The sequence below is a fragment of the Meriones unguiculatus genome, chromosome 8 (assembly GCF_030254825.1).
Source record: "Meriones unguiculatus strain TT.TT164.6M chromosome 8, Bangor_MerUng_6.1, whole genome shotgun sequence".
Taxonomy (NCBI): Eukaryota; Metazoa; Chordata; class Mammalia; order Rodentia; family Muridae; genus Meriones; species Meriones unguiculatus.
In genome coordinates this window covers 78,943,532-78,968,155 of record NC_083356.1, presented here as the reverse complement: position 1 = coordinate 78,968,155, position 24,624 = coordinate 78,943,532, and the positions used below count along the sequence as shown (strand labels likewise).

Genomic DNA, 24,624 nt, shown 5'->3' with positions numbered 1-24,624 from the left:
TACTCATCACTGTCCATTTGAAAATATAGAAATGTGCTAAGTGGTGATGGCGCACACCTTTAGTCCCAGCACGCCAGGGGCAGTTGGATCTCTCTGCAGAGGGAGTTCCAGGGCATCCTGGAACTATACAAGAAATCCTGCCTTGATAAATAAACCAACCAACCAGTACTGTGCACCTAATTGTTGGGAAATTTTCTTTTTTGGTTAGCATAATTGAGTGAAAATAGGAATGTAAGACCGGTGGAGCTGCCAGGCAGTTGTGCAAGCTTTTAAGCCCAGGAGAGGCGGTAGGAACTCTTGAGTTCGAGGCCAGCTTGTCCTACAGAGCTAGTTCCAGTACAGCCAGGGTTACACACATGCACACACACTACTGGGGGGGGGGGGGGCGGCAGTGGATCTTTCACAAAACAAAAAACCTTGATCTTTTCTTATCATGCTTTCCAGAAGCTTTGAGTCCCCCTTGGAGCTGCAGTTGTTAGCTGCTGTGGCGTGTGTGTGTGTGTGTGTGTCTGTGTGTACACAAATATTGGGGAATAGGGTGAATTTTTGCAGTGCTACCTAGTCTGATTCTGCCTCAACCTTTTAGTTGCTGTGCTCACAGGCATGCACCATCACATCTAGTTAAAACTCAGATATTTTAAAGCCTCACAGAAGTTATTTTTCCATATTCTAAACTACTATTATGGGTTTTTGTTGTTGAACATCTCGTTTTTCTTTCAGTTGTGTGTCACTAACAAAGGATACAAAGTATCAGCCTTTTAGGATTACTTTGACAATTTTAAGTAAAACTAAAATACCAGTTATACAGCCTGCTATATAGTAGTTCATAATTGTTGCTTCTCTCGTCCTTATTCCCAGTTTTTCGTTTATAAGAGCATAAAAGGATAATGCCTACCTTACAGTTTGCCGTAAGTCCTCTAACAAATACTGGGTTACACAGTTCCGAAACTTGTAAAATTTTGATCCTTCCCCTTTGAAGTCTTTGGGATTTTAGATGAGGTAGGGGAGGGTTGCCAAACGTTTTCACTTTGGTCCTGGTTTTTATAAAGTGCAGAATTATTCGCTATTCTGGTCAGTATCTCATTACGATAGAGTAAAGTAGGATGCAACATGGATATATGAAGTTCTGTTCAATGGACGATAAGTTTTTCACCGTCTAAGTTTAATGCTGGCTCCATACCTACCGCAAGCCGCCTGGCTCTAGGCAGGGAGTTTCCCGTAAATCCTTTAGGCTTGCCTAGTCCTCACAGCATCTCCCACAGTACTCTGGGGCTCCCTTGTCATGTGACTAGGGTGGCTCTCTCCAGAGGGAAACTGATGCGCAGTTTGGGTGGCGGGGGCCACTACGCTTCCCTTCCACCCCCACTCCCGGGCTTGCGTAATCTCGCGTGAAGCGAACAGTATCTTCTCGCGAGAGCTAAGTCGGGATCCCTCCAGGTCCGCCTCCGTGGTGAGGAGGAGGAGGAGAAGGAGGAGGAGGCGGAGGGAGGGAGGAGGAGGAGGCCCCGTCGCGGCCTTTGCCGCCGCCAACGGGGCTGTCCCTGTAGCTCCCGATGGAGTTTGAGGCCCTGAAACCGCCGCCGAGCTCTGCCCCGGCGAGACGAGGCGCCTCCGTCGCCGAGCCGCGCCGTCGCGGGGCCCCCGGGAGCGGCCCTTAGCGACCCCGCCCGGGCCCCTCAGGTAGGGCGGGGGCGGGCACGATGCGGCTGGGGCCCTGGCCCCGCTGCCCGGTCCCCAGAGGTGGGGCGGGGAGCTGTCTCTGCCCGGCGGCCTGTGCACGGTGGCCGCCGGTGCCCCGAGGGTTGGGAGCCGCGGGCCGCACCTGACACTCGGCGGAACCCGGGCCCCGAGGAGGCCCCTCGCTCCGGTAGGGCTTTTTGATGCGAAGCGAAACGCTCAAATGGCCACCTTCCTCCGACACCGGCTGAAGGGACGCCTCTGACCACTGAGGAGCCCACCTGAGCAGAGGCCGGCTTCCTTCTTTGCTTACCCCAGTTAGGAATAGGGGCTTTCGAAGAGGTCCCCCAGATCAGGTCCTGTCTTTAGGGTTTCCTTTTCAGTTCCGGGGCTTACCGAGACCCCAGCGCTGGGATGGTGGAGGCGATCTGAGTGGTGTAAATAGGGGACTCTGGCCAAACAATGCCCACGGAGGTCTTAACCTCTCTGGAGGGAGATGGCTGGACCAGAGAGGGTACGCAAGGGATGTGACTAGGAGCAATGGCATGAAGCACAGCCAGGGAATTGTGCTATAGCTTTCTTTCCCTCTTTCGTCTTATTTTCCTTGGGGGAGCCTCTTGAGGAGACTCTTCCACCATCTTAGGAGAATGGTAGAAAGCATCTTTGTTTCCAAGAGAAACAGCTGTACTTTTCTCTGTCCTTAGCTTTCAAGAAGGAAGGAGATAAGGGTAGCTGTCATTTCCATCCTTGAAAGCACTGGAGTTTTAAGATACTGCCAGACACATCTTTCACACCAAAATAGTCTCAAGAAATCAAGAACACAAAGTAATCTAATTCAGTGATTCTCAGCCTGTTTATATTTTTTGCTTAAGCTCTTCCTCAGTTATTTTTAATTCCGCTGTCTTACCTAGGACCCTTAGAAATTTCTCACCTTGACCCACTATGATTAGAGTGACTTTATATCCCAAATGAAGTGTTTAAGTATCTTACTGCCATTATCTTTATTAATCACATTTAAAGTTCTAGTAAAAACTTTTGGTTAATCTGAGGAGCGAATAAGTGATATTATTTGACCAAGTAGGAAAGAAACACGTGTTTTAGTTGGTAGGTTCAGTCTTTTATGATTAAGTGTATACACAGCCAAAGACTTGAAATCATTAAGAATAGCTTTTAGATTCTTAGTTCCACCTTTCATCTGGTTAAAAAACTGCATCACTGTTTTGACCTCAACATTTGTGTCTTAAGTTGTTTGCTAACACAGCTCTTGAAAAAATCGACTCTATCACATCCTATTAAAGGCTATTTTCCAGTATTGCCACTTTTGGTGATTCATGTTTTCCAGAATTTCAGAGTTTGGAAAATTGCTAGAAGGATAAAACCTTAAATACATTTTCTAGTCTTGTTTAGAAAAGGCAGGTATCATAGTGAAAACAGCTTTTTATTATTTGAGAATCTAATTGTAGTCTAGTTTATTAGTTGATCATTTGAATTAACTCTGATCTGTCGTTTTGTTAGTCTGACATGCAAGAAGACTTAATATTCTTATTCATGTTTTCATTAATTCAGTTTCTGTGTTTGTAATTTACTGCTTTCCAGTAGGCAAAGGCATTTTTTCCTACACTCAGGATTTTATATTTAAAAGTAGGACTTCTTCATAGTGTATGGTGGGTAAGAATGCTATAAATTCATAAAAAAGTGTTTTTGATTGTTTGTTTTGTTTTTTGAGACAAAGTTCTCTACATAGCCATGACTGTCCTGGAACTCACTTTGTAGACCAGGCTGGCCTTAAACTCACAGAGATTGCTTGCCTCCACCTCATGAATGCCGGGGCTAACGGTGTCCCTCACCATTCCTGGCTCTAATAAAGTTGACATAAGTACTTGCTTATTTTTGGTTCAACTGGGTTGAAGTTTCACTTCCTAGTGATGGAAAACGGAAGTCTGGTAAAAAAATAAAATAAAGCTAATTGGAAATTAAAAATGAATTGTATTCAGTCTCATGAATCTTGTTAACTACATCTTTGTGATCGAGTGTTCTAATTCCATTAAAACCTTAAATGTGTGACTTACCTCAAAATTTCTAATAAAAATCAGATTTTGAGTGTTACTATCATTTGTAGTCTAGATTTACCTGTACTACCTGATAGCCACATGTGACAGTGAAGGACTTGAAATGGGGCTAGTGTAATTTGAAATGGGTTATTTGTGTTTTTGTTGTTATTGTTTTCTTGTTTTGGTTTTTGGAGACAGGTTTCTGTGTGTAGCCTTGGGTGTCCTGGACTCCTTTTGTAGACCCAGCTTCCCTGGAACCCAAAGAGATCCACATGCTTCTGCCTCCCGAGTGCTGTCTTTGCCACCAGGCCCCAAAGACTTAATGGGAAACTCTATAACATTTTAATATTTTAAGTTTTTACATGATAACTTGTTACAATGATATTTTACTTATGTTGTATAAAAATACCACTAAAATTCATCCATCTATGTTCTTTTTCCTTTTTTAAAAATTTGACAGCCAGAAATTGTTGTGTTTTTGGTATGTGTAGTCCGGTTTCCGTCCATGTCCCATCCCCGACCCCAGACAAGATTTCTTTGTGTAGCCCTGGCTGTTATGGAACTCACACTGTAGACCAGGCTGGCCTCGAACTTACAGAGCTCCACCAGCCTCTGCCTCCTGGGTGCTGGGATTAAAGGCATGTGCCATGATAGCTTAGCAGTTTTTTTATTTAGGGTCTCAGTCTAACCTAGCCTGACCTGGAACTCACTCTGTAGCCTAGGCTAGCCTTTAACTTCTCAGCCATCCTTTTGCCCTGAACTTCTTGAGTATTTATAGGAATTAACTGCCAAGTAGTGACACAATAAATAAATAAATAGATGTGGAACCCAAAACTTTCCCAATGATATCTTTTTAGAGTCAAAGTTCTTTGAGTGCTAAGAACTGTAGTAATAAGAAAGATAAGGTTAGCTGGGTGCCACATGCCTTTAATCACAGCATTGGTAGACAGAGATAGGCAGCCTGGGTACAGAGTGAGTTCCAGGACAGCCACCGGTATACACAGAGAAACCCTGTCTTGAAAAACAAAAAAGAAAGAAAGAAAAAAGATAGATAGATAGATAGATAGATAGATAGATATGGTTTTATAGAAGCAAAACAGTAAGTTCTGTCTCAAAGTTTTTCAAGTTTAGCCATCACTAAAGAAGTAGAACCTTTGTTACTTACAATTGGAAGTTATTTCCCTATTAGAATGCATTGAAAGTTCTGTCTTATTTTAAATACTGGGTTCAACCCCCTAATTTGAAGAGTAAAACTTGATCTTACAGCTTAAAACTAAATAACAGTTTTTAACATTGTGGTACAGCATCTTTTTTTCCTCCAAACTCTGTTATACTTGAGTACTGAGCTGTAGAGGTTGCAGTAATTTTCCTGAGCTTTTGTTTGCATGTTTTTTAGGTTAAGTCTTAACATTGTTTCTGATGCTTTCAGTATGATTTTAAATCTAAAGCAGTGTTTTGTTTTGTTTTGTTTTGCAGTACCGGGGATTGAATTTAAAGCTTCACAAACATTAGGCAAGTGTTTTACCACTGAGCCACATCCTTGAACAAAGCTAATTATATTGATACGTTTTATATGGAGAAGTACTGGTCTAGTCCATTTCAGTAGCTTTTCCCAAATGTAAATAATGATTGTTTAAGTAACAGAACCGACATCTAAGTGTATATTTTGTAAACAGAATTATAAAAATACTGTGCTATACTATTATGTGTTACACATAAAGCAGTGAAAAAGACATACACTCTATTCTGACTTTTTAAAAGTAAATATCATGGTCCTGAACTGGCTGTGTAATGTTAGTAACAGAAAATGAAACTGTGTAGCTGGTATATGCCATTTATTTTGGTAAGGAAGTTTCTAATTTGCATCTATAAGACAAGTCTGTTAGTCTTTATATATCCTGAGTTTGGGCTCATAGCAAGGAACTTATAGCTTGGTGATCTAAGACTGTTTTAAGGTTCTGCCTCTAAATTAGCCTTTTCCTCCTTTGCTTTATCTTAGGCTTTTTCAGTTTTAAAAAGTAGTTACTAAAATTAATACAAAATGAGAATGTTTTCTTAAGCTCTGTAGGCACCTAGGCTTTTGAGCTTCTTAATTTTTTATCACAACTGAAATGTTTGGGAAGTATATTTAGGGAGAGGTACGTCATTAGTCACTATAAGTGTTAGCAGCAGCTACGATATCCACTGAACCAAGTAAGTCGTTGTTAAAATAGATCACTGTAAGCCTAAAAGTTTTATAAATTAACATGATGAGCTTTCCATTGTTCATTTATATAATTTTTTTCAAAGTATTTGTTTATTTGCATGTATGCATGCATGACAGAAGAAGACATCAGATAGATAGTTGTGAGCCACTATGTGGTTGCTGGGAATTGAACTCAGGACCTTTAGAGGAGCAAGATAATGTATCATTTTTGGGTAGTTGTAAAAGTATTTTGTAGATAAGCTTAAAAAGTACCTTTTAAATAGAGAGTTGAAATTCCAGTGATGTCACTAATGAAATATTTTAATACGCTATGCAAGTTTCTATGTTTTGGGTAAAATGTTAATTTCTTTTTGAGTAACATAGAATTTGTTGAATATAGTGCTGAAGAAAAACATTTTTAGGAATCAAATCATATCTAAGGAAAGTTTAGTTCATAAGTTTCCTGTCAAGAGTCTGGCATACAGGAGGGGAAGAATTTGACAGATACTGTCAACGTTTGATTTAGAGCTATTTACATTTTCGAGTCATTTATCTGATTTCTAATATGAATTAAATTTGTCAGCAGTATTAAAAGCTCTGATCTGTTTATATATATGTGCATACATATATATACATATATTATAGAGCTATCTGGTGTATCTGGAGCACTGTCCCAATGGTCTTGGAGAACTAAGGAAAAAGCTGTCAGTTCTTGTTTGCTGCTGCCAAGCAGCTTATGATACCCTAACTTAGCAGAGTTAGTGTTTCTACACAAATTTCTAGAAAAATAGAGTTCCAGTCATAGATTCAAAATGAAATTCTTCTTTTGCTTGGATTTATCATTCTGCAGCCAGAAAAGAGAACATCAAGTATGTTAGTTTCAGGAAGGATTTGCTCACCTGTTTATTGTGGACCTGTACAGTTGGAAGCAGACCAGCTGGTTTAGAGTAGTGGCTCTAAACAGTTTGAGGATAACTGTAAAAATAATTTATAACTTGACAAATTTTAGTTGCTCAGAAGTAAATATATTGATATTAATGTGTAATTTTTTTTCTGCATTAGAGCTGCTTAGTAAAAATTTGTACATTGTGTGAATGTGTTTTTATATAGTAAGACCTGTAACTCATGTTTACCAAGTAATTTTTAAAATTCTTTTTACAACTAGGTGGTGGTGACACATACTTTTAATCACTGCACTTGGGAGGCCCTCTATGAGTTTGAGGCCAACCTAGTCTACAAAAAAAGTTTTAGGACAGCCAAGGATATACAGAGAAACCCTGTCTCCAAAAAGCAAAACTACAACAAAAAACTTTTACAATTTTTAAACATTTTTTACTTTGTGTGTGTGTGTGTGTGTGTGTGTGTGTGTGTGTGTGTTTTAAGACAAGGTTTCTCCCTCTAGCCCTGGCTGTCCTGGAACTTGCTCTGTAGACCAAGTTGGCCTTAAATTCACAGAGATCTGCCTGCCTCTGCCTCCTGAGTGCTGGCATTAAAGGCATTTACCACCACCTCCAAGCTGAATTTTTTTTTTTTTAAAGGTTAAAGCACAGTAAGGGTCACTAGAGTTTTTGCTTGTCTCTTGGGGTGCTGAGGAGTGCTTGCTGTTACATGTTTCTCTCCTGATGCTGACTACTCTTTTAAGCATCTAATATTCTGTATGTCTAATGTATTTGGTTGATAAACATTTGTATGAAATAAAGTACTTACTGGCTGTTTAATTATCCTAAATACCTAGATTTGTTTTTAACTGTCAGACTTACCTAAGTTTTAAACTGGAAAATATTGAAGATTTTAAAGTTAAGTAGTATAATTTAGATTGTAGTAAATCTAAATTAGTGCAATTTAGATTATACTATGCGAAGGTGGCACATGCCTTTAATCCCAGCACTTGGGAAACAGGTGGATCTCTAAGTTCGAGGCCATCCTGGTCTGCAGAGTGAGTTCCAGGACAGCCAGGGCTACACAGAAAAACCTTGTCTTAAAAAATCTAAAAAGTAAAAGATGTTTTAAAAATTGCAACATATAGTTTTGTTGTTTATTTTTATGGAGACACCTGAAGCCTGTATTTAGAAAGGTTTTGATTCTGGAGTGATGGTGGTGATTTTAACAGTTAACTGAATGACTAATAAATATATCGTTAATTCTTCCTTTTGTCCATTTGCAGCTTACAAAACACTACACAGCAAAATAATGATCTGCTAGACTGCTAACCCGAGCATCAGCTTCCACAATGCCTGTGCAGGCAGCGCAATGGACAGAATTTCTGTCCTGTCCAATCTGCTATAATGAATTTGATGAGAATGTGCACAAACCCATCAGTTTAGGTTGTTCACACACAGTTTGCAAGACCTGCTTAAATAAACTTCACCGAAAAGCGTGTCCTTTTGACCAGACTGCCATAAACACAGACATTGATGTGCTCCCTGTCAACTTTGCACTTCTTCAGTTAGTTGGAGCCCAGGTAAGTGTTCAGTAGTTTTACTGATTTAATATATCAGTTGTCAAAATTAGTTCACTAGCTGGTACTGAGTATGTTGACTTGTAATTGAAACCTACAAGGTATCAGTTTGTTTACTTTTTGTGAGGTGCTCTAAAAAGTTTTTTTTTTTTCTGGTTTTTGTTTTTTTTGAGACAGGGTTTTTCTGTGTAGACCTAGGTGTCCTAAACTCACTTTGTAGACCAGGCTGGCCTGGAATTCACAGAGATCCACCTGCCTCTGCCTCTCCAAGGGCTGGGATTACAAATCACAGGTGTGTACAACCTTGCTGGCTAAAAGATTTTTCTTAATGCTATAAATTCTTAAGCATAATAATGAATCCCGTTGCAATTATATATTTCTTTGCTTTCTCCATACCAAGGCTTGAATTTATGTATATAAGTGCTTTGGTTGAGAAACAGTGTGTACTTGAATATATCAGCATTTCTTTTTTAAGTCATATGAAAAGAAAATCAGAAATTTAGGTAAAAACAAACCAACTAAAGCTCTCGGGTGGAGAATTTGTTGGTGTTATTTATGACTTTGGTTGTAAATGAGAAAATAAATTATCAATAAGAAATTTTGCATAACATTTTATGCCTCTATATGTTGTACAATGATTATTTCATATAATTTCACTGAATTGTAAAAAGAATCTAGATTTGATAAACAACTTTTATTTGATGAGGGTCTGTTCTATGTTACATATGAAAATAAATACTCTGAATGCCATTTCTAATTCTTACTTTAGCTCTTTAGGTACCCATTACCCCTACTTACAGAAGAGGAGAAGGTGGAATTTCACAAAGAGCATAGTATATGTTAAAGGAAGAAAGAAGAAAGCAGTGGTCTAGTTTAGTGGCACATGCCTATAAACTCAGTGTTCCAGGCATCAAGATATAGTTCGGTTCCGTTCTAGCCTACACAGGGAAACCCTGTCTCAAGTGAGACAAGAAACACCCACAAGAATATGCAAACCCAAAACTAACTAAAGCACAGAGTTTACAGTTTTATAAGAAAATTTCCCGGTTTATTTACAAAATTTAATAATTTACTACATTCATGTCTTGATAGGTAAAGTTCTTTTAATGCTCAAAATCTATTTTCACTGTTTTAAAATCAAGACAGTGATTCCGTAATCAATACTGTCATGGTTTATTTGGTAGCATACTTTTCCTAATGTATCATAAATTATGCTGTCTCTTGCCAACAGTTGCACTTTAAAATCCAATACTAGCTACTTTCTGTCTCCTATAGCTCTAGTAGTCTTAGTGTTCCTTCTAAATATATGTTACTTTAGTACTTAAAATAACCTATGGATCTGTGTATTTTATCATACATCTTTTCATTCTCATCTTGTTACTGTCTCTATTTATATTGGTCTCCTAACCAGTTCTCAGATATGCTGTGTATATTAATGCATGGGGATTTTGAAAATGTTTTTGCCTACAATGAGTTCTTACTCTCTACTTTCAAGTATTTACAAATGTTGCAGTTCTCCAGGAAGTTCATCCTGACTATACCAGTAAACTGCAACTCTTCTCCAGTTCTTTCTTTTTTTTTAATTTACTTTTTTTCTTAACTGTGTGAGTGTGTCTATTCGTGTGTGTCTACCTTTAACTGTGTGAGTGTGTCTATTCGTGTATGTGTGTCTACCTTTAGCTGTGTGAGTGTGTCTATTCATGTATTGTAGGGATGTGCACAGTCCAATTACTGAGTTACCCAAGATGGGTGATAGAATTGAACCTGCCTCATCTAGAAGATGAACAGTGGCTCTTAATCACCGAGCCATCTCTCCAGTCCTCTCCCTGTTTCTCATTCCATTTATGAATGTGCTATATTTTCATTGATCACCTTCTAACCTAGTATTTGTTTATATATTTGTTTATTTATTGACTGTCTCTTAATGTCTATAGAATTTAAACTCTTTGAGGCAAGACATTTTTCTCTTTGAATTATTGATAGTATGGACACATGAGAAATACTCTATAAATGTCAGTGTATGTTGGACTGAATTGAACTTTCATAATAACATTTTGAAACATGTATAGTCATATTCATTTTGTAGATACGGAATTTGATATAAACTTAATTTTTCTCAAGGTCAGACATAGGTGTACAGAACCCTAAGTTTACCTACACTATTTTTTCTTCTTCTGGTGCTAGGAATTAAATGGAGGTCTTCACATGTGCTAGTTGGGAATTCTCTTCAGTGAGTTACAACTCTGGTTACATCTCTATCCAAGGGGGTATAGATTATAAATTTTAAATTTAATAGGTAAGTCATGTTGAAGCAGTAGTAAATGGTATGGGATGCAGACAGAATCCCTGACTCTCTTTCTTAATTTTGTTTTGAAATACTTTTATACTTAGAAGTTGAAGTAAAGTAGTACCAAGGACACCTGTAGAACTTCCCTCATATTAGTATCTTTTAAAATTTTTTCATGGCTTTAATCCCAGCGCTTAAGGAGGCAGAGTCAGGCAGATTGCTGTGAGTTTGAGGCCAGCCTAGGGTACAAAGCAAGTCCAGAACAGCCAAGGCCAAGGAGAAACCCTGTCTCAAAAAAATTTAAAAAAAATTTCTGTGTTGTGTATGTGTGTATATATGTGCATGTGAGTGAGGTACCTGCAGAGGCCAAGGTGTTGGAGCCTTTGGAGCTAGATTTACAGGTAATGGTAAGCTGCCCAATGTGGATGATGAGAATTAACTTGGATCCTCTGGAAAAGCAACGCATGCTCTTACCTCTAATCCATGTCTCCAGCCACGTCATGTTAACATCTTTCATAATCATGGCACTGTTATGCACTCTAAAAGAGTAACATTTATAAAATACTGCTAACTTTTCAGTTTCATTTTAAGTTCACTTAAATGGCTTTGATGTAGTATCTCTATATTCACTAAGATTGTTAGCAGATATATAAGGAGAGATCTTACATGAGCTGAATGAATGAAACCTTTTTTTTTTTTTTTTTTTTTAGGTACCAGATCATCAATCAATAAAGTTAAGTAATCTAGGTGAGAATAAACACTATGAAGTGGCAAAAAAATGTGTTGAAGATTTGGCACTCTACTTAAAACCACTAAGTGGAGGCAAAGGTAAGTTCCTAAGCATTTTATTAGTATGTAATACTTGGTCAAGTGTTAGTGTTGAGCTCTTTAACAGTGGCTAGAGTCACTACCTGTCATAAAGTCCACTGTCTATTGGATGGGTATACACATATAATAAGTTATTTTAATTGCTTTGACAAAAGCAGAATTTTAGTTTATCACCACTTTTCTAGTGATTAGCTAGCTATTCCTTATAAATGTAATAGTTACTGAATGAATCAAATATTTATTTTATGCCTGTTAATAAAACATGGACTTAGAATGCTTGAGATACTTTGGAAAATACAACTGTCACCTATATGTAGTACTTGTATTTCAGTAACAACAACAACAACAAAAAAAAAACCTATAAGAAACAGTGTGATGAGTTAGGCTACATAATGTAAATGATAATTGATATAAAAATACACAAGGATTAAAAAATGGGAAAGGATAAAGACTTAAAGATCTGTAGATTTTAAGAATGTCTAATGAAGTCCTGCTTTAGAATGTGACTTGAAATTGAATTGAGATAAAAGAGGTGAGCTAGGTACCCATGTAGATCCTGGAAAAGTGTTCTTTAGGCAGAGGGAATAGCCATCCAGCGTATTGTCCCTGTGGCAAGAAGACAATGTGCTTAGAGTAATGTGAGTGAGGAGAGGGTCACAAGAAAAATATGAAATATATATAGATAAAGCAGGGAGATAGACCGACTCAGACCATTTAAGACTTGAGCTTTTGCTCTGAGTAAAGTTGGGGAGTAGTTTGAAACAAAGTGGTTACATAATTTGACTAATGTTAAAAGGATCGTTTTGATTGTTCTTGAGACTATATAGAGGGACAAAAGTAAAAACAAACAGGCAATTGAGGCAAGGTTAGTAAAAGTGGAGCTTGTTATCAAGTTTCGATACATTTTGAAGCTAAGACAAGACTATTTCCCTCAAAATATTAACTCAATTTGCCTTGAGAGGCAGAGTAGAAGAGGCCAGTGTAACTTCTAAAGTGTTTTGCTTGACCACCTGCAAAGAAGGTTGCTGCAGCTTATGGGCTGGTTTGTGTGAGAAGCTCAAGTTCTGTTTTGGTTATAGGAATTTTGAGATATCTTAAGATGCACTTAGAGCAGTGGTTCTCAATCTTCCTAATGCTGCGACCCTTTAATTCCGTTCCTTTGTAGTTGTGAAGACCCCCAATTACAAAGTTGCTACTTCATAACTGTAATTGTGCTACCATTATGAATCATAATGTAAACATTTAACTGGTTAAATTTAACATTTAACTTACTATTTTGCTGGTAAACATAGGATCTCTGATATGTCACCACTGTGAAAGGGTCATTTGACACCCCCCCCCCAAGGAGTTTTGACCCACAGGTTGAGAACCGCTGACTTAGATATTACTGAGTGGCCAGGCATATATGAGTTTTAAATTAAGCATGAGGTTCATGGTCTGTAAACTTTGGAGATTATTATGACATAAATAATTTTTAGAGCAATGAGACTGGATGAGATCATCTAAGAAAGTCTCTTTAAGCAGGTAGATCAGGGTAGAGGCTTAAAAACTGGTGTCAAAGGATACTAGATGGAAGAAAACTAAGAAAGTGTTCTGGAAAGTAAAATAAAGTGCTTTAAAGAGTAAAGTCACTCATATTAAAAGTTATTGGAAAGTCAGAATAAAGGTTGAAGATTAAGTATAGATTTATCAAAGATATAACTGTCTTGATGGACAGTTTGGTATAAGAGGTATTGTGGCAAAACCTTAATTGGAATAGGTTTTCCAGATTGTAAAGCAAGAGGTTGGAAATAGTTTATATAGAAAATGTACAAGATAGCCAGGCAAAAGGCAGGAGAATCAGAAGTTTGAGGGCAGTGTGGGCTATATAATGAGACTGTCTCGAAAATAGAGAACACTGAGAGAGAGGCAGATCATCACAAGATCCCTTCTTTACTATACAAGGGAGTAAAGAAATAAGACAACAAGGAAGAAGGATCACTTAAAAACATTCTGTTTATGTTTTTCAGGTGGGTCAAACAGTGGCATACTTGTTCTTACTATTTTGTTGGTAGAAATGATTAAGCAGAGGGGGAAAATGTATTATGCAGGGCCCTGAGTAATAGGTTCACAGGAAAAGAATATAAGAACTACAATTAAGTAGTGTTACACATTTCTTCTGTACAATTTCATTTTTTAAAATAACCACTAGTAATTGTTACTTTTTAAGGTTAAAATTTGTATTCATTTGTCTGTAAATTTACCTCCAATTCCTTTATTAAAGATGGAGAGTAAAGTAAATCCCAATATGCTTTTTGGACAGATCCAGCCTATAGAACAAGACACCTAAATGAAATGTGAAGTATTTAAAAATTAGGCTCTTTATTTTTAGAGAATGGTAACAAACAGGGACAGAATATTCAGTTAAAAAAATAAAATTATCAGACAAGGGACTTACAAAGAACTATTATTTCATAATTAAATACAGATGATGAAAATTATCTTTTTTAAATTGAAAAATGTTGAGTGTCTTTTTGTCTCTGTTTGTTAAAGGCGTAGCTAGCTTGAACCAGAGTGCCCTGAGCCGTCCAATGCAAAGGAAACTAGTTACACTTGTAAACTGTCAACTGGTGGAGGAAGAAGGTCGTGTCAGAGCCATGAGAGCGGCCCGTTCACTAGGAGAAAGAACTGTGACAGAACTGATACTGCAGCACCAAAACCCTCAGCAGCTGTCTGCCAACCTGTGGGCTGCTGTCAGGGCTCGAGGATGCCAGTTTCTAGGGCCAGGTAAAATAAATCGCCATCTTAGTGTTTTTATTGGTCATCAGGCCTGGAGGATGCAAGTTTTTAGGGCTAAGTAAAAATCCTATGTATCCTGACATAGGATAAGTGTAAGTCATAGTCTATTCTTATAGTCGGTACTTTGGAAATTTTTTTCTCTTTTAATTCTCAGGCATCAGTGAGATAGAGGGCTCATCTGCAGTTTGCAAATTAGAAAACTAATTTAAGAAGGGTCCTATAACTGCACAGGTAGTATGTCAAGGAAGGTAAACTATTGGGGGAAGGCATGTGATATAAACAATAAACTTCTGATTGATTGTTAATATTTGGAAAACATAAAAAGTATTAAACCAGCATGAAATTCCTTTATGATCAATACTATGTATGTCCTGTTTCAAACAATCTTTATACCAAGTTATGACGTACTTTGATTATTGCAAGTTCGTTATCTTTTGATTTAGATCTGTAATTTGGGTAGAATGTGTATAGGAAACAAATTTTACTTGAAAGGTTTTGGGTTTTTGTTTGTTTTATTTTAAATAGTTTCGTGTGTAGCCAAAGCCGGCCTAGACTACTTTGTGAATAGTATAGTCTAGCCTCCAACTCTGTAGTCCTTCTGCCTGAGCTGGAATTACATCCAGCTGGAAAACATTTTTTCTTTAAAGATTTATTTTTATTTAAGTTTATTTGTCTGTGTGAGTATGTATCACATGTATGCAGGTACCCAAGAAGGCCAGAAGAGGGTGTCAGATACCCTGGAACTGGAGTTATGGGTGGTTGGGACTGACTAGGGTGCTCACAACTAAACTCAAGACCTCTAGAAAAGTAGCAAGTTCTGTTAACCACTGAGCCATAACTTCAGCTCTGAGGACACTTTTTGTTTTGTGTTTAGTTTTTTGAGACAAGAGTATTAGGAAACATTTTTAATGAGAGACATTGGCACAGCCAGACTGAAATGTGGCAAAAGAATTAAGTGCTTTTTAATATCTTTGAAAACTTGAACCAGTTATAAGTAAATGTTCTTGAGACAATTGGAAAAATAAAATGTGGACTAGATATTGATTAAGGAAATATATTACTTTTGTTAGATGTGATAATGATCATATGTTAAAAATTTAAAGAGCAACACCTGTTAGAAATACATACTGAAGTATTTAAGGGTAAAATATTATGTTATTGGGGACTTATGTCAGGTGCTAGATGTGATGGTATATGATTTTAATCCTAGCACTCGGGAGGCAGAGTCAGGTGGATCTCTGAGTTTGAGGCCAGCTTGATTGACAGATGAGTTGCAGGATTGCCAGGGCTACATAGGGAAACCCTGTCTCAAAAAAACAGAAAAAATAAACAAAACAAAAATAATTAAAACAAAGCTCCACTCTGTATCCTCTTGCAGGTTTTGATTTATATTTCTGTACTAACTAAAAAATTTCAGTATCATATGTAGCAGTGGTTCTCAACCTATATGGATTGTGACTCCCTTGGGATCAAATATCAGAAATCTTGCATATTACATATTTATATTACAGTTCATAACAGTAGCAAAATTGCAGTTATGAAGTCTCAATGAAATAACTTTTAAGGTTGGGGGTCTCCACAACGTGAGGAACTGTATTAAAGGGTTATGGCATTAGGAAGGTTGAGAACCTCTGCTATATAGGCTTGTTCTCTACCCGTCTCTTATTTGAATGTTAAGTTTTTGATGCACTTTTGAATCAGGTTTTTGTCTTTCTGAGGTATAATTTTGGCAATTCCTCTAAAGTTAAATATGACCCAGGAGTTTACTGGGCCTTTAATAAAATAATAGAGATCAGATACTCAAACTGATACTTGGACACAAATGTTTATAGTAGTAATATTTATAATTAAAAGTTGAGCACAAGCAAGTCATGACCATGCATGCCTGTAATCTTAGCACTTGGGAGGATCAAGTAGAAAGGTGAGTTGGAGGCCAGCCTGGGATGAAAACCCTGCCTCAAAGGCCCTCAGTTAATTTCATAAATGTGCCACCATGCTTTGTCTTTTGTGTGCTTTATTTTTATTGTTATTAATTAATTAATCGCCTTTTTTATTTTCGAGATAAGGTTTCTCTCTGTAACCTTGGCTGTCCTGAGCTCAATTTGTAGATTAGGCTGGCCTCAAACTCAACAGCAATCTGCCTGCCTCTGCCTCTTTTTGTGATGGTATCAAAGGTGTATGCTACCACAGTTGTCTTCTCGTTAGTGTTCTTTTATCTGGAATCATTCCTTACATTATCTTGATAGGGATATCTTGAACATATATCTTGATTGATATGTCTTGAATATAGACTATTATAGTATAAATTTTATCAATCAACTAATAAAGGCATAATCAAAATATGTTTTCATAAAGTACTGACCATATAAAGAATGAAGTAACACAAAATTTGATATACCCATAGAGTGATAAATGCTGCTTGTAGATAATGTTTAAAAATACTGTGGTACTTGGACGAAATGAGTGATTGCCAAGGAGAAAAGATTACTAGAAATTGTTTCTTAATGTCTACGAGTTTTCCTTTGGAGCAGTGAAATGTCTTTGAACATTTAATGATTGTTCAACCTTGAAAATATACTAAATGCCACTGGATATTGCAAACCAGCTTTTTGTTTACTGTGCTGGGATGGAATCAAGGGTCTTGTATATACTAGGCAAAAAAGAACTGTACAGCCTAAGTTCTGTTCCCAGGCCTGTTTGTTCTTTTTGTTTTTTGTGAGACAGGGTTTCTCTTTGTAGACTTGGCTGCCCTGGAACTTGATTTATAGATCAAGCTGCCTTCAAACTCAGAGATCTACCTCCTTTTGCCTCCTAAAATGCTAGGATTAAAGGCATAGGCTACCACACTCAGCTCCCAGACCTGTTTCTTGAAGAGGTTAATTTTATTAAAATTCTATCTCCAATTTTTTTAATTAAAATTTTATTTTTTATATTAATCACAGTTTATTCATTTTGCATCCCAGCTGTAGCCCCCTCCCTCATTCTCTCCAACCCGCCCCCCTTCATCTACTCCCGTGCCTCTGTCCAAGTCCACTAGTAGGGGAGGTCCTCCTCTCCTTCCATCTGACTCTAGCTCATGGGTTCTCATCAGGACTGGCTGCATTGTCTTCCTCTGTGGCCTGGTAAGGCTGCACCTCCCGGGGATGGGTGTAGTCAAAGAGCCAGCCACTGAGTTCATGTCAGAGACAGTCCCTGTTCCCCTTACTAGGGAACCCACTTGGATACTGGGCTGATGGCTCAGAGGTTAAGAGTGCTTCTACTGGCTGCTCTTCCAGAGGTCCTGAGTTCAGTTCCCAGCAACCACATGGTGGCTAATAACCATCTAGATCTGATACCCTCTTCTGGCATGAGGTATACGTGCAGACAGACTATTGTATACGTAATAAATAAATAAATAAATAAATAAATAAACAAAATTTTGTAATGTCCTCAGTTAACTCCAGTTTTGTTCTTAACTAATGATGGTGCTATGATATTATCTCTAATTTGAGTCATAATAGCCTCACTTTGAAAAGGGGGATTTGATTTTGAATCTATATTCTTGATTTTGCAGTTTTAAAGTTCCATTGTTTTGATAGATTACAATGTATTTTTAACTTTTTAGTTTGAAATAACTTTAAATTCACTGAAAACATAACAAAAATAGTATAGAGAATTACTTGTATATTCCTTAGCCATATATATCAGTTTTTATATTTTTCCACATTTGGTAATTATTTTTTCTTTTGTGATGTGTTTTAGACTAGGTTGCATATTGTATTTCCCTGTCTTTATTCAGAACTTTAGCATGTTTACTAAAAGCAGTATTACTGCTTTGTGATAAGACTGTAGTCATTAAGTTAAAAAATTGGTGACAGTGTAATACTACAGTCTGTAATATATATTTAATAGTGTCCATTCTTCCCAAAATGTATTTTATGACATTGTTTTCTAAGGGTGTACCACCCAGCTTGTGTCTCTTTTTACTGTTACTTGTTTATTTATATTTAGAGTTTCACTGTAGAAGCTCAGGCTAACCTGGAACTCAAGGGCTTCTTTTCTTACCTTCGCCTTCTAAGTATTACAGCCCTGTGCTACCATGCCCAGCCATCAGTATTCTTTTATCTTGAACCATTATCAGTCTTTCTTGGTGTTGATATTTTTGAAGAATACAGAATATTTATTTTATAGACTATTTGTTGTTTTAGGTTTGCCTGATGTTCCCTTGTGATTTGACCCAGAATATTCTGTATTTCTCTAGTTATAGAACAACCTAAGTAGCCATGCAGTGGTGATGCATGCCTTTAGTACCACCACTTGGGAAGCAGAGTCAAGTGGATTTTTGAGTTTGAGGCCAGCCTGGTCTACAGAACAGCATAAGTAAAGTTAATGCCTTCTTTAGGTATTCTATCCAAAGGCAAAATTATTTAAAATTGTGGACAAAATAGTTTCTGACAGGCACAGGATCTGTTTTGTACATATGCCAAATGTGTATGTCCTAAAGAATTATCATTGCAAAAGTAGCTCTTTGTTTTATGAATTACTTTTCTATTAAAATCAATATCTAATTGACTGTTCTATGCCTAAGGTTTTGTTCACTGGGTCAGAAAGATGACTCAGTGGTTAACTGCAGTTATTGCATTATAGAGTTTGATTCGTAGCATCTGCATCAGGTGACTCACTTGTAATCCAGTCTCTAAGTAATCAGACTTCTCTGGCTTTAGAAGGTATCTGCGCTTAGATGCATAGACTCATACTCAGGCATCCACAAGTAAAAAATAATAAAAACATAAAGGTCTGTTCACACCTGTGTTTTGATTGGTTATTTAGTACAAAGTGTCTTCTTTTGTTTGGTAACTTTAAAATTTTCTATTTATGGGGCTGTAGAGGTGACTCAGTGGCTAAGATCACTTTTTGCTCTTGCAGAGAACCCAGGTTCAGTTTCCACTACCCAAATAGTGGCTTACTATCATTAAACTCCAGTTCTAGGGGTGCTATATCTTTTTATAACTTCCATGGGCACCAGGCACATATATGGAACATGCATACACATGTAGGAAAAACTTTCATACACTTAAGTCTAAATATTTAAAAATTTTTCAATATTGTGAGCTAACCATGGTGGTGTATGCTTTTACTCCCAGCACTTGGGATGCAGAGGCAGGCAGATCTCTGAAATTGAGGCTAACCTGATCTACAGAGTGAGTTTCAAGGCAGCCAGGGCTGCACAGAGAAACAGTGTCTTGAAAAAACAAAACCAGATAGATTTAACATTTTATGTGTATGTGTTAGATCTATTTAACATGACGTGTGGAGATCAGAGGTCAATTTTGTAGTTGTCTTCTACCTTTACCTGGGCTCTAGAGATTGAATTTAGGTTGCTAGCTTTGATCAGCAAACTCTTCTACCTTATGAGTTGTTTTGCCAGCCCTTGATAGATTTAAAAACGAATTGTTTTTGTATGTTGTGAATTACTCTTTCCATGTTAATTAGGTATAGATTGTACCTCCATAAGTTGATACCCAAATAGATTTTTGTCAGACATCTTCGGTATAATATTTGTTCTTTACTGTTTCTAGCTATGCAAGAAGAAGCCTTGAAGTTGGTATTGCTGGCATTAGAAGATGGTTCTGCCCTCTCAAGGAAAGTTCTGGTACTTTTTGTTGTGCAAAGACTGGAACCAAGATTTCCTCAGGCATCAAAAACAAGTATTGGTCATGTTGTACAGCTACTGTACCGAGCTTCTTGTTTTAAGGTAAGTGCTATAAAGCTGTATGAAGACTGCAGGTTTGTACCCGAGACAGAGTCTTCTGAGAATCCATGTTACCAGTCTAGTAACCCCAGAAATACAGAACACTTCCATAGTTCAGAGTAATTGTTTTTACTTTTCCTTTTGCATTAATTCATCTTTGTCACCAAGTGCTTGTTTCTACCTGTTGATTTCAGAAATACTGAATTGAACATTTATAAAATCCTAACTTTAGACTCTTAGAGGAACTTGTATAAATACTAAAGACACCTCACTTTCTTGTATCAATTGCTTTAATAAGGAGTCCCAAATCATATTGTAGACTTCACAAGAGTAGGAAATCTTTGCAATCCATTGTTTTCTTTATCTTTTGTGTAGTGATTAAAGTGTTTAATGTGAAAATAGTCCACAAGAAATTCAAGTTGAGAAGATTGCCATGCTGTGTTGCTATTTTGTTTGATGGAATGTGAATACTATTTTAAAATGGAATTTTATTTTAGGCCAATGAAAGATGAGAAAAGCTACCTGAGTCCTTATTTTCTGTTACCCGACTGTTGCTTGTTAGCTAGCACCTGGCTTATAAACAGGTTTATAAACAGACCTCATTGCTTTGGTGAAAGTAAATCACACATCTTAACTTTTCTTTGCTCATTTTAAGGCTCTAAGATTAAAAAAGGTTTTCTTGGAAGTACTCTAGTTTAGAGAACAGGTGAGTGATTATGTTCAAATGGTTTCTGTCTGTAAAGGAGATAACAACTTAAGTGACATTCTGCTTCCTCAAACATCATGTTTTCAGCTAAGGAGCCAAGTTACAAAGCTCATTTATCACTCACATGTAACTGACTAAGCTTTCCCGATGAGTTTCACTGAAATAGCCAACTCTTTTTTTTTTTTTTTTTTTTTTTAAATAGGTATCAATCTGCTGTTTGGTCTATGATTGTTCCCAATGTTGCCTGGCATTTGCACCACACTAGTTTAGGATATATTTCATTTTTCTCATTTTGTCCTTACTGCCATGTAATTTGAAATGCTGAAGATACACAAACTTAAATGCCAGGTCTCACTTAAGAGATACTTAATTTTAGTAATCACAGTCCAGTGATTACTTTGAGTGTCTTTTAATTGCCTTTGCCAGCTCAGCAACCAAATTTTCGTGGGGTTTTTTTGTGTATGATCTTTCCTCAAGATTAAGATTATTATAATCATAGTCACATACAACAGATTACCAGTTTAAATAATTTCTACTAAGAATTGTAATTCATATCATATGAGATGACTCTGTGGATAAAGATGCTGGCTCCTGAGCCTGATGACAGATTTGATTTCTGGACCCCATATGGTGGAAGGAGAAGGCTGTTCCTGCCACTTGTCCTCTCACCTTCACGTGCATGCATGACATGTACTTGCCCACATACATACACACCAAATAAATAATATTCATATATTGGTAGATATTTTTCTACAGAGATTCTTTCCTTACTGAACACTGGAGTGAGAATTCTGGAATTTTGGCTTCTTTAAAAACAAAAATTCTAAGACTGTGCTTTCATTTTAATTCCAGGTGTGGGGATATGGGCTGCTTTGGACTATCCACAGCAGCTGATGATGATTTGCCTTGCACTCTAACAGAGACATGGTTTTTCCAACTGCATATAGTTTCTGTGATTGTGTGATATTTGGAATTCTGGGAACATTTCAGAGAGTATATAAATGCTAGAGTCCTGATAGGTGGTGTGGGTAGTTGTTGTTCATTTAGGGGAATTGGTTCTAGTTTGTTAGTAACCGTGGTCAAAGAAGAAATAAAAAGAAACAAAGCAGATTCAGGAATTTTCCTAATTCCTCTTTCTAATCTGTCCTTGTTTCTCTACAGTCTAGTGTTAGGGGCTAAAACTGGGGGATAAAGGTTGGAAAAAAGAAGAACCCACAGAGTAACAAAGTCCAGATACAGAGCATGGAATCAGAACAGGAAGTAATGATTCTCATGGTTAGTGTAGTGGTTCCCAACTGAAAGTACAGCATTGGAGTAATTTGTGTATATATTCCTGGGCTCTGGGACCAGGAAATTCTCAGTCTGATTTGAGAGTATGTCTTTCAGAGCTTCATAAATAAGTTTTGGGGCGTGTGTGTGTGTGTGTGTGTGTGTGTGTGTGTGTGGTGGTGGTGGTGGTGGTGGTGGTGGTGGTGGTGGTGGTGGTGGTGGTTGTTTTTGAAAGACAGATTCTCCTGTATCCTAGGCTGACCTTGAACTTGTAGGTAGTTAAGGATGACTTTAAACTTCTGATCCTCTTCCTTTTATCTTCCAGCTACTAGATCATGGGTGTGCAACACTGCAGTGTCTAGTTTTATGTGGTGCTGGGGTTCACGCCTAGCTTCATGCATGCTAGGCAAGCACTCCACCAACTGAGCTACAACTTTAGCCCTTGACAGATGATTTCAGTATCTACTAGTGCTTTAATTGGATCCGGCTCTGTTACCTAAGTCTTTCTTCAGCTGCTTATGTGCTTTTGCTGTTCATACGGCATGTACACACTATGGTGCACCATACATGTATGCACTATGTATGGTGCTAAGGTGTGTGCTAGAATCATCTAGATCTTTAGTTTTTTTCCTTTAGTTTTCTTTTTCTTTTTTAGGTCTTTAGTCTAATTTAGGTTAATAATTCTCCCTTTTATTTCTCTGATGTTCTTTTATAAGTAGGTTATTGAAGAATATAAACGTTTAAGTTACACCCATACCCCATTCATTATTAAATCCTTATTGTATTGATTGGGGCTGGAGCGATAAATGGCTCAGTGCTTAAGAATACTTGCTGCTCTTGAAGATCTGGGTTTGGTTCTCACCATTTACATGGTTCCAGGGAATCTGACACCCTCTTCTGACCTCCATGGACACAAAGCACACCCGTGGTTTACACACATACACAGACACACACACATGAAGGTGAATACTCATACACATAAATAAAAAAGTAAATCAAAATTTTGAGTGTCTCAAACTCTTACCTATTTACAGATTTCCAGAGTATATATGGTCTATTAATTCTGAAGTGATGACTGATTTCCTCAAGTTTATGTTTTTGGTTGTCTATTACCACTGTCTGATGCACCAACAGCAGAAATTTAAAAATGTTACTAAAGCAGGGTATAGTGTCCACACCCTGTAATACTAGCACCTGAGAAGGTTCAGGCAAGGGGATTGCAGCAAGGGGCAAGGGGATTTTGAGACTAGGCTAGGCTACAGAGTGAGACCCTCCCAATATATGACTGCTGAGGTAATCTGGAAAGGTTTTTTTGTTTTTGTCTTGCTTTTGTTTTGTTTTGTGTTTACCAATGAGAAAAACAAAGTTGTATGTGTGTGTGACAGAGTCTTGTTAGTGCAAGCCAAACTTTGTGCTCATGATCCTTCTGTTTCAGCTCCTTCTTTTCTGTTTGTTGTTTGGTTTTTTTGTTTTGTTTTGTTTTGTTTTTTGAGGCAGGGTTTTTCTGTGCAGTCTTGATTGTCTTGGACTCAATTTGTAGACCAAGCTGTCCTTGAACTCACATCAATCCTCCTGCCTCTGCCTCCTTGAATACTGTGATTACAGGTGTGCACCACCACGCAGGTTCTGTGTCAGCTTCTTGAGTGCTGGTATTTTAGGCATGCATCGTTGTGCTCAGCAAGAAATTTTAAGTTTTGAATGGATGCATGATTTGTCCAGTCTGAGTCTCAGAATTTGTTGTGGTTTTATGTCCTTTGAGTCTTAGGTCTCAGAGTTCATACAGTGAGATGGATAGAAGGTGAAAGGAGATTCCCAGAAGCTTGTGGTCAATACAAACAAGATGGAAGAGGAGGACTCACTCCCAAGATTGTCCTCTGACCTACACACACACACATACACACACACACACACGCACACACGAAGATTTTATGAGAATTAAAAAAAGAGGGGAAAATGCGGTCGCTGTGTATAGCACTCTTTTAGGTACAAAGACAACCTCAAACCTTAGAAACAAGTTTCTACTTTCTGAAACTATTGTATCTCATTTCTCAAAGAATCGCAGGAAATAATGTTCCTACTAATCTACCCCAATCCTCTTAGAAAGATGTCATGTACTCAGCCTGTGCACCCCCTCAAACAAGAATGTGAGACTCTTTTTTTTGTTTTTTGTTTTCACTAAAAAAGCCCTTTCCAAGCAAGGAAAATGATGTTTCTTTAAGACCTGTAACTGATCATAGTGTTTTGTAAAAATTCTCAGTCATTTTTCATTCCCTTCAGGCTTTAATGTCCAATTTACTATAGTATGTAAAGCCATCTGTGACTCTTCTCTTACCTATATTAGAACTTTTAACTCTGTGTTCTCTGCCCATTCATGTTTTCTTTTCCTGTTTTTTTTTTTAAATTAATTTATTATGTATACAGCATTCTGCCTGCATGTATGCCTATACACCAGAAGAGCATACCAGATCTCATTATAGATGGTTGTGAGCCACCATGTGGTTGCTGGGAATTGAACTCAGGACCTTGGAAGAACAGACAATGCTCTTAACCTCTAAGCCATCTCTCCAGCCACCCCCCCTTTCTCCACAGCATTTTTTCTTTTCTTTTTGCTTCTTTGAAAATAGGGTTTTTTTGTGTGTGTTGCTGTCCTGAAA

The 24,624-nt window shown here is 37.5% G+C and overlaps 1 protein-coding gene across 3 annotated transcripts in view; it reads left to right on the top strand.

Moving 5' to 3' along the window:
- The first annotated feature begins 1,474 nt into the window (after positions 1 to 1,474).
- Positions 1,475 to 24,624, top strand: part of Rc3h2 (ring finger and CCCH-type domains 2) — a 55,529-nt gene continuing 32,379 nt past the window's right edge. Inside the window, exons 1-6 of one of the 3 annotated variants that reach the window (XM_021656947.2) lie at positions 1,475 to 1,680; positions 5,205 to 5,240; positions 8,078 to 8,374; positions 11,369 to 11,486; positions 14,019 to 14,252; positions 19,823 to 19,998. In XM_021656947.2, the coding sequence (XP_021512622.2) occupies positions 8,144 to 8,374; positions 11,369 to 11,486; positions 14,019 to 14,252; positions 19,823 to 19,998 (759 nt within the window). In that variant the 5' untranslated portion in view covers positions 1,475 to 1,680; positions 5,205 to 5,240; positions 8,078 to 8,143. The remainder of the gene's footprint in view (positions 1,681 to 5,204; positions 5,241 to 8,077; positions 8,375 to 11,368; positions 11,487 to 14,018; positions 14,253 to 19,822; positions 19,999 to 24,624) is intronic. The other 2 variants (XM_021656945.2, XM_021656946.2) reach the window with 2 other exon arrangements.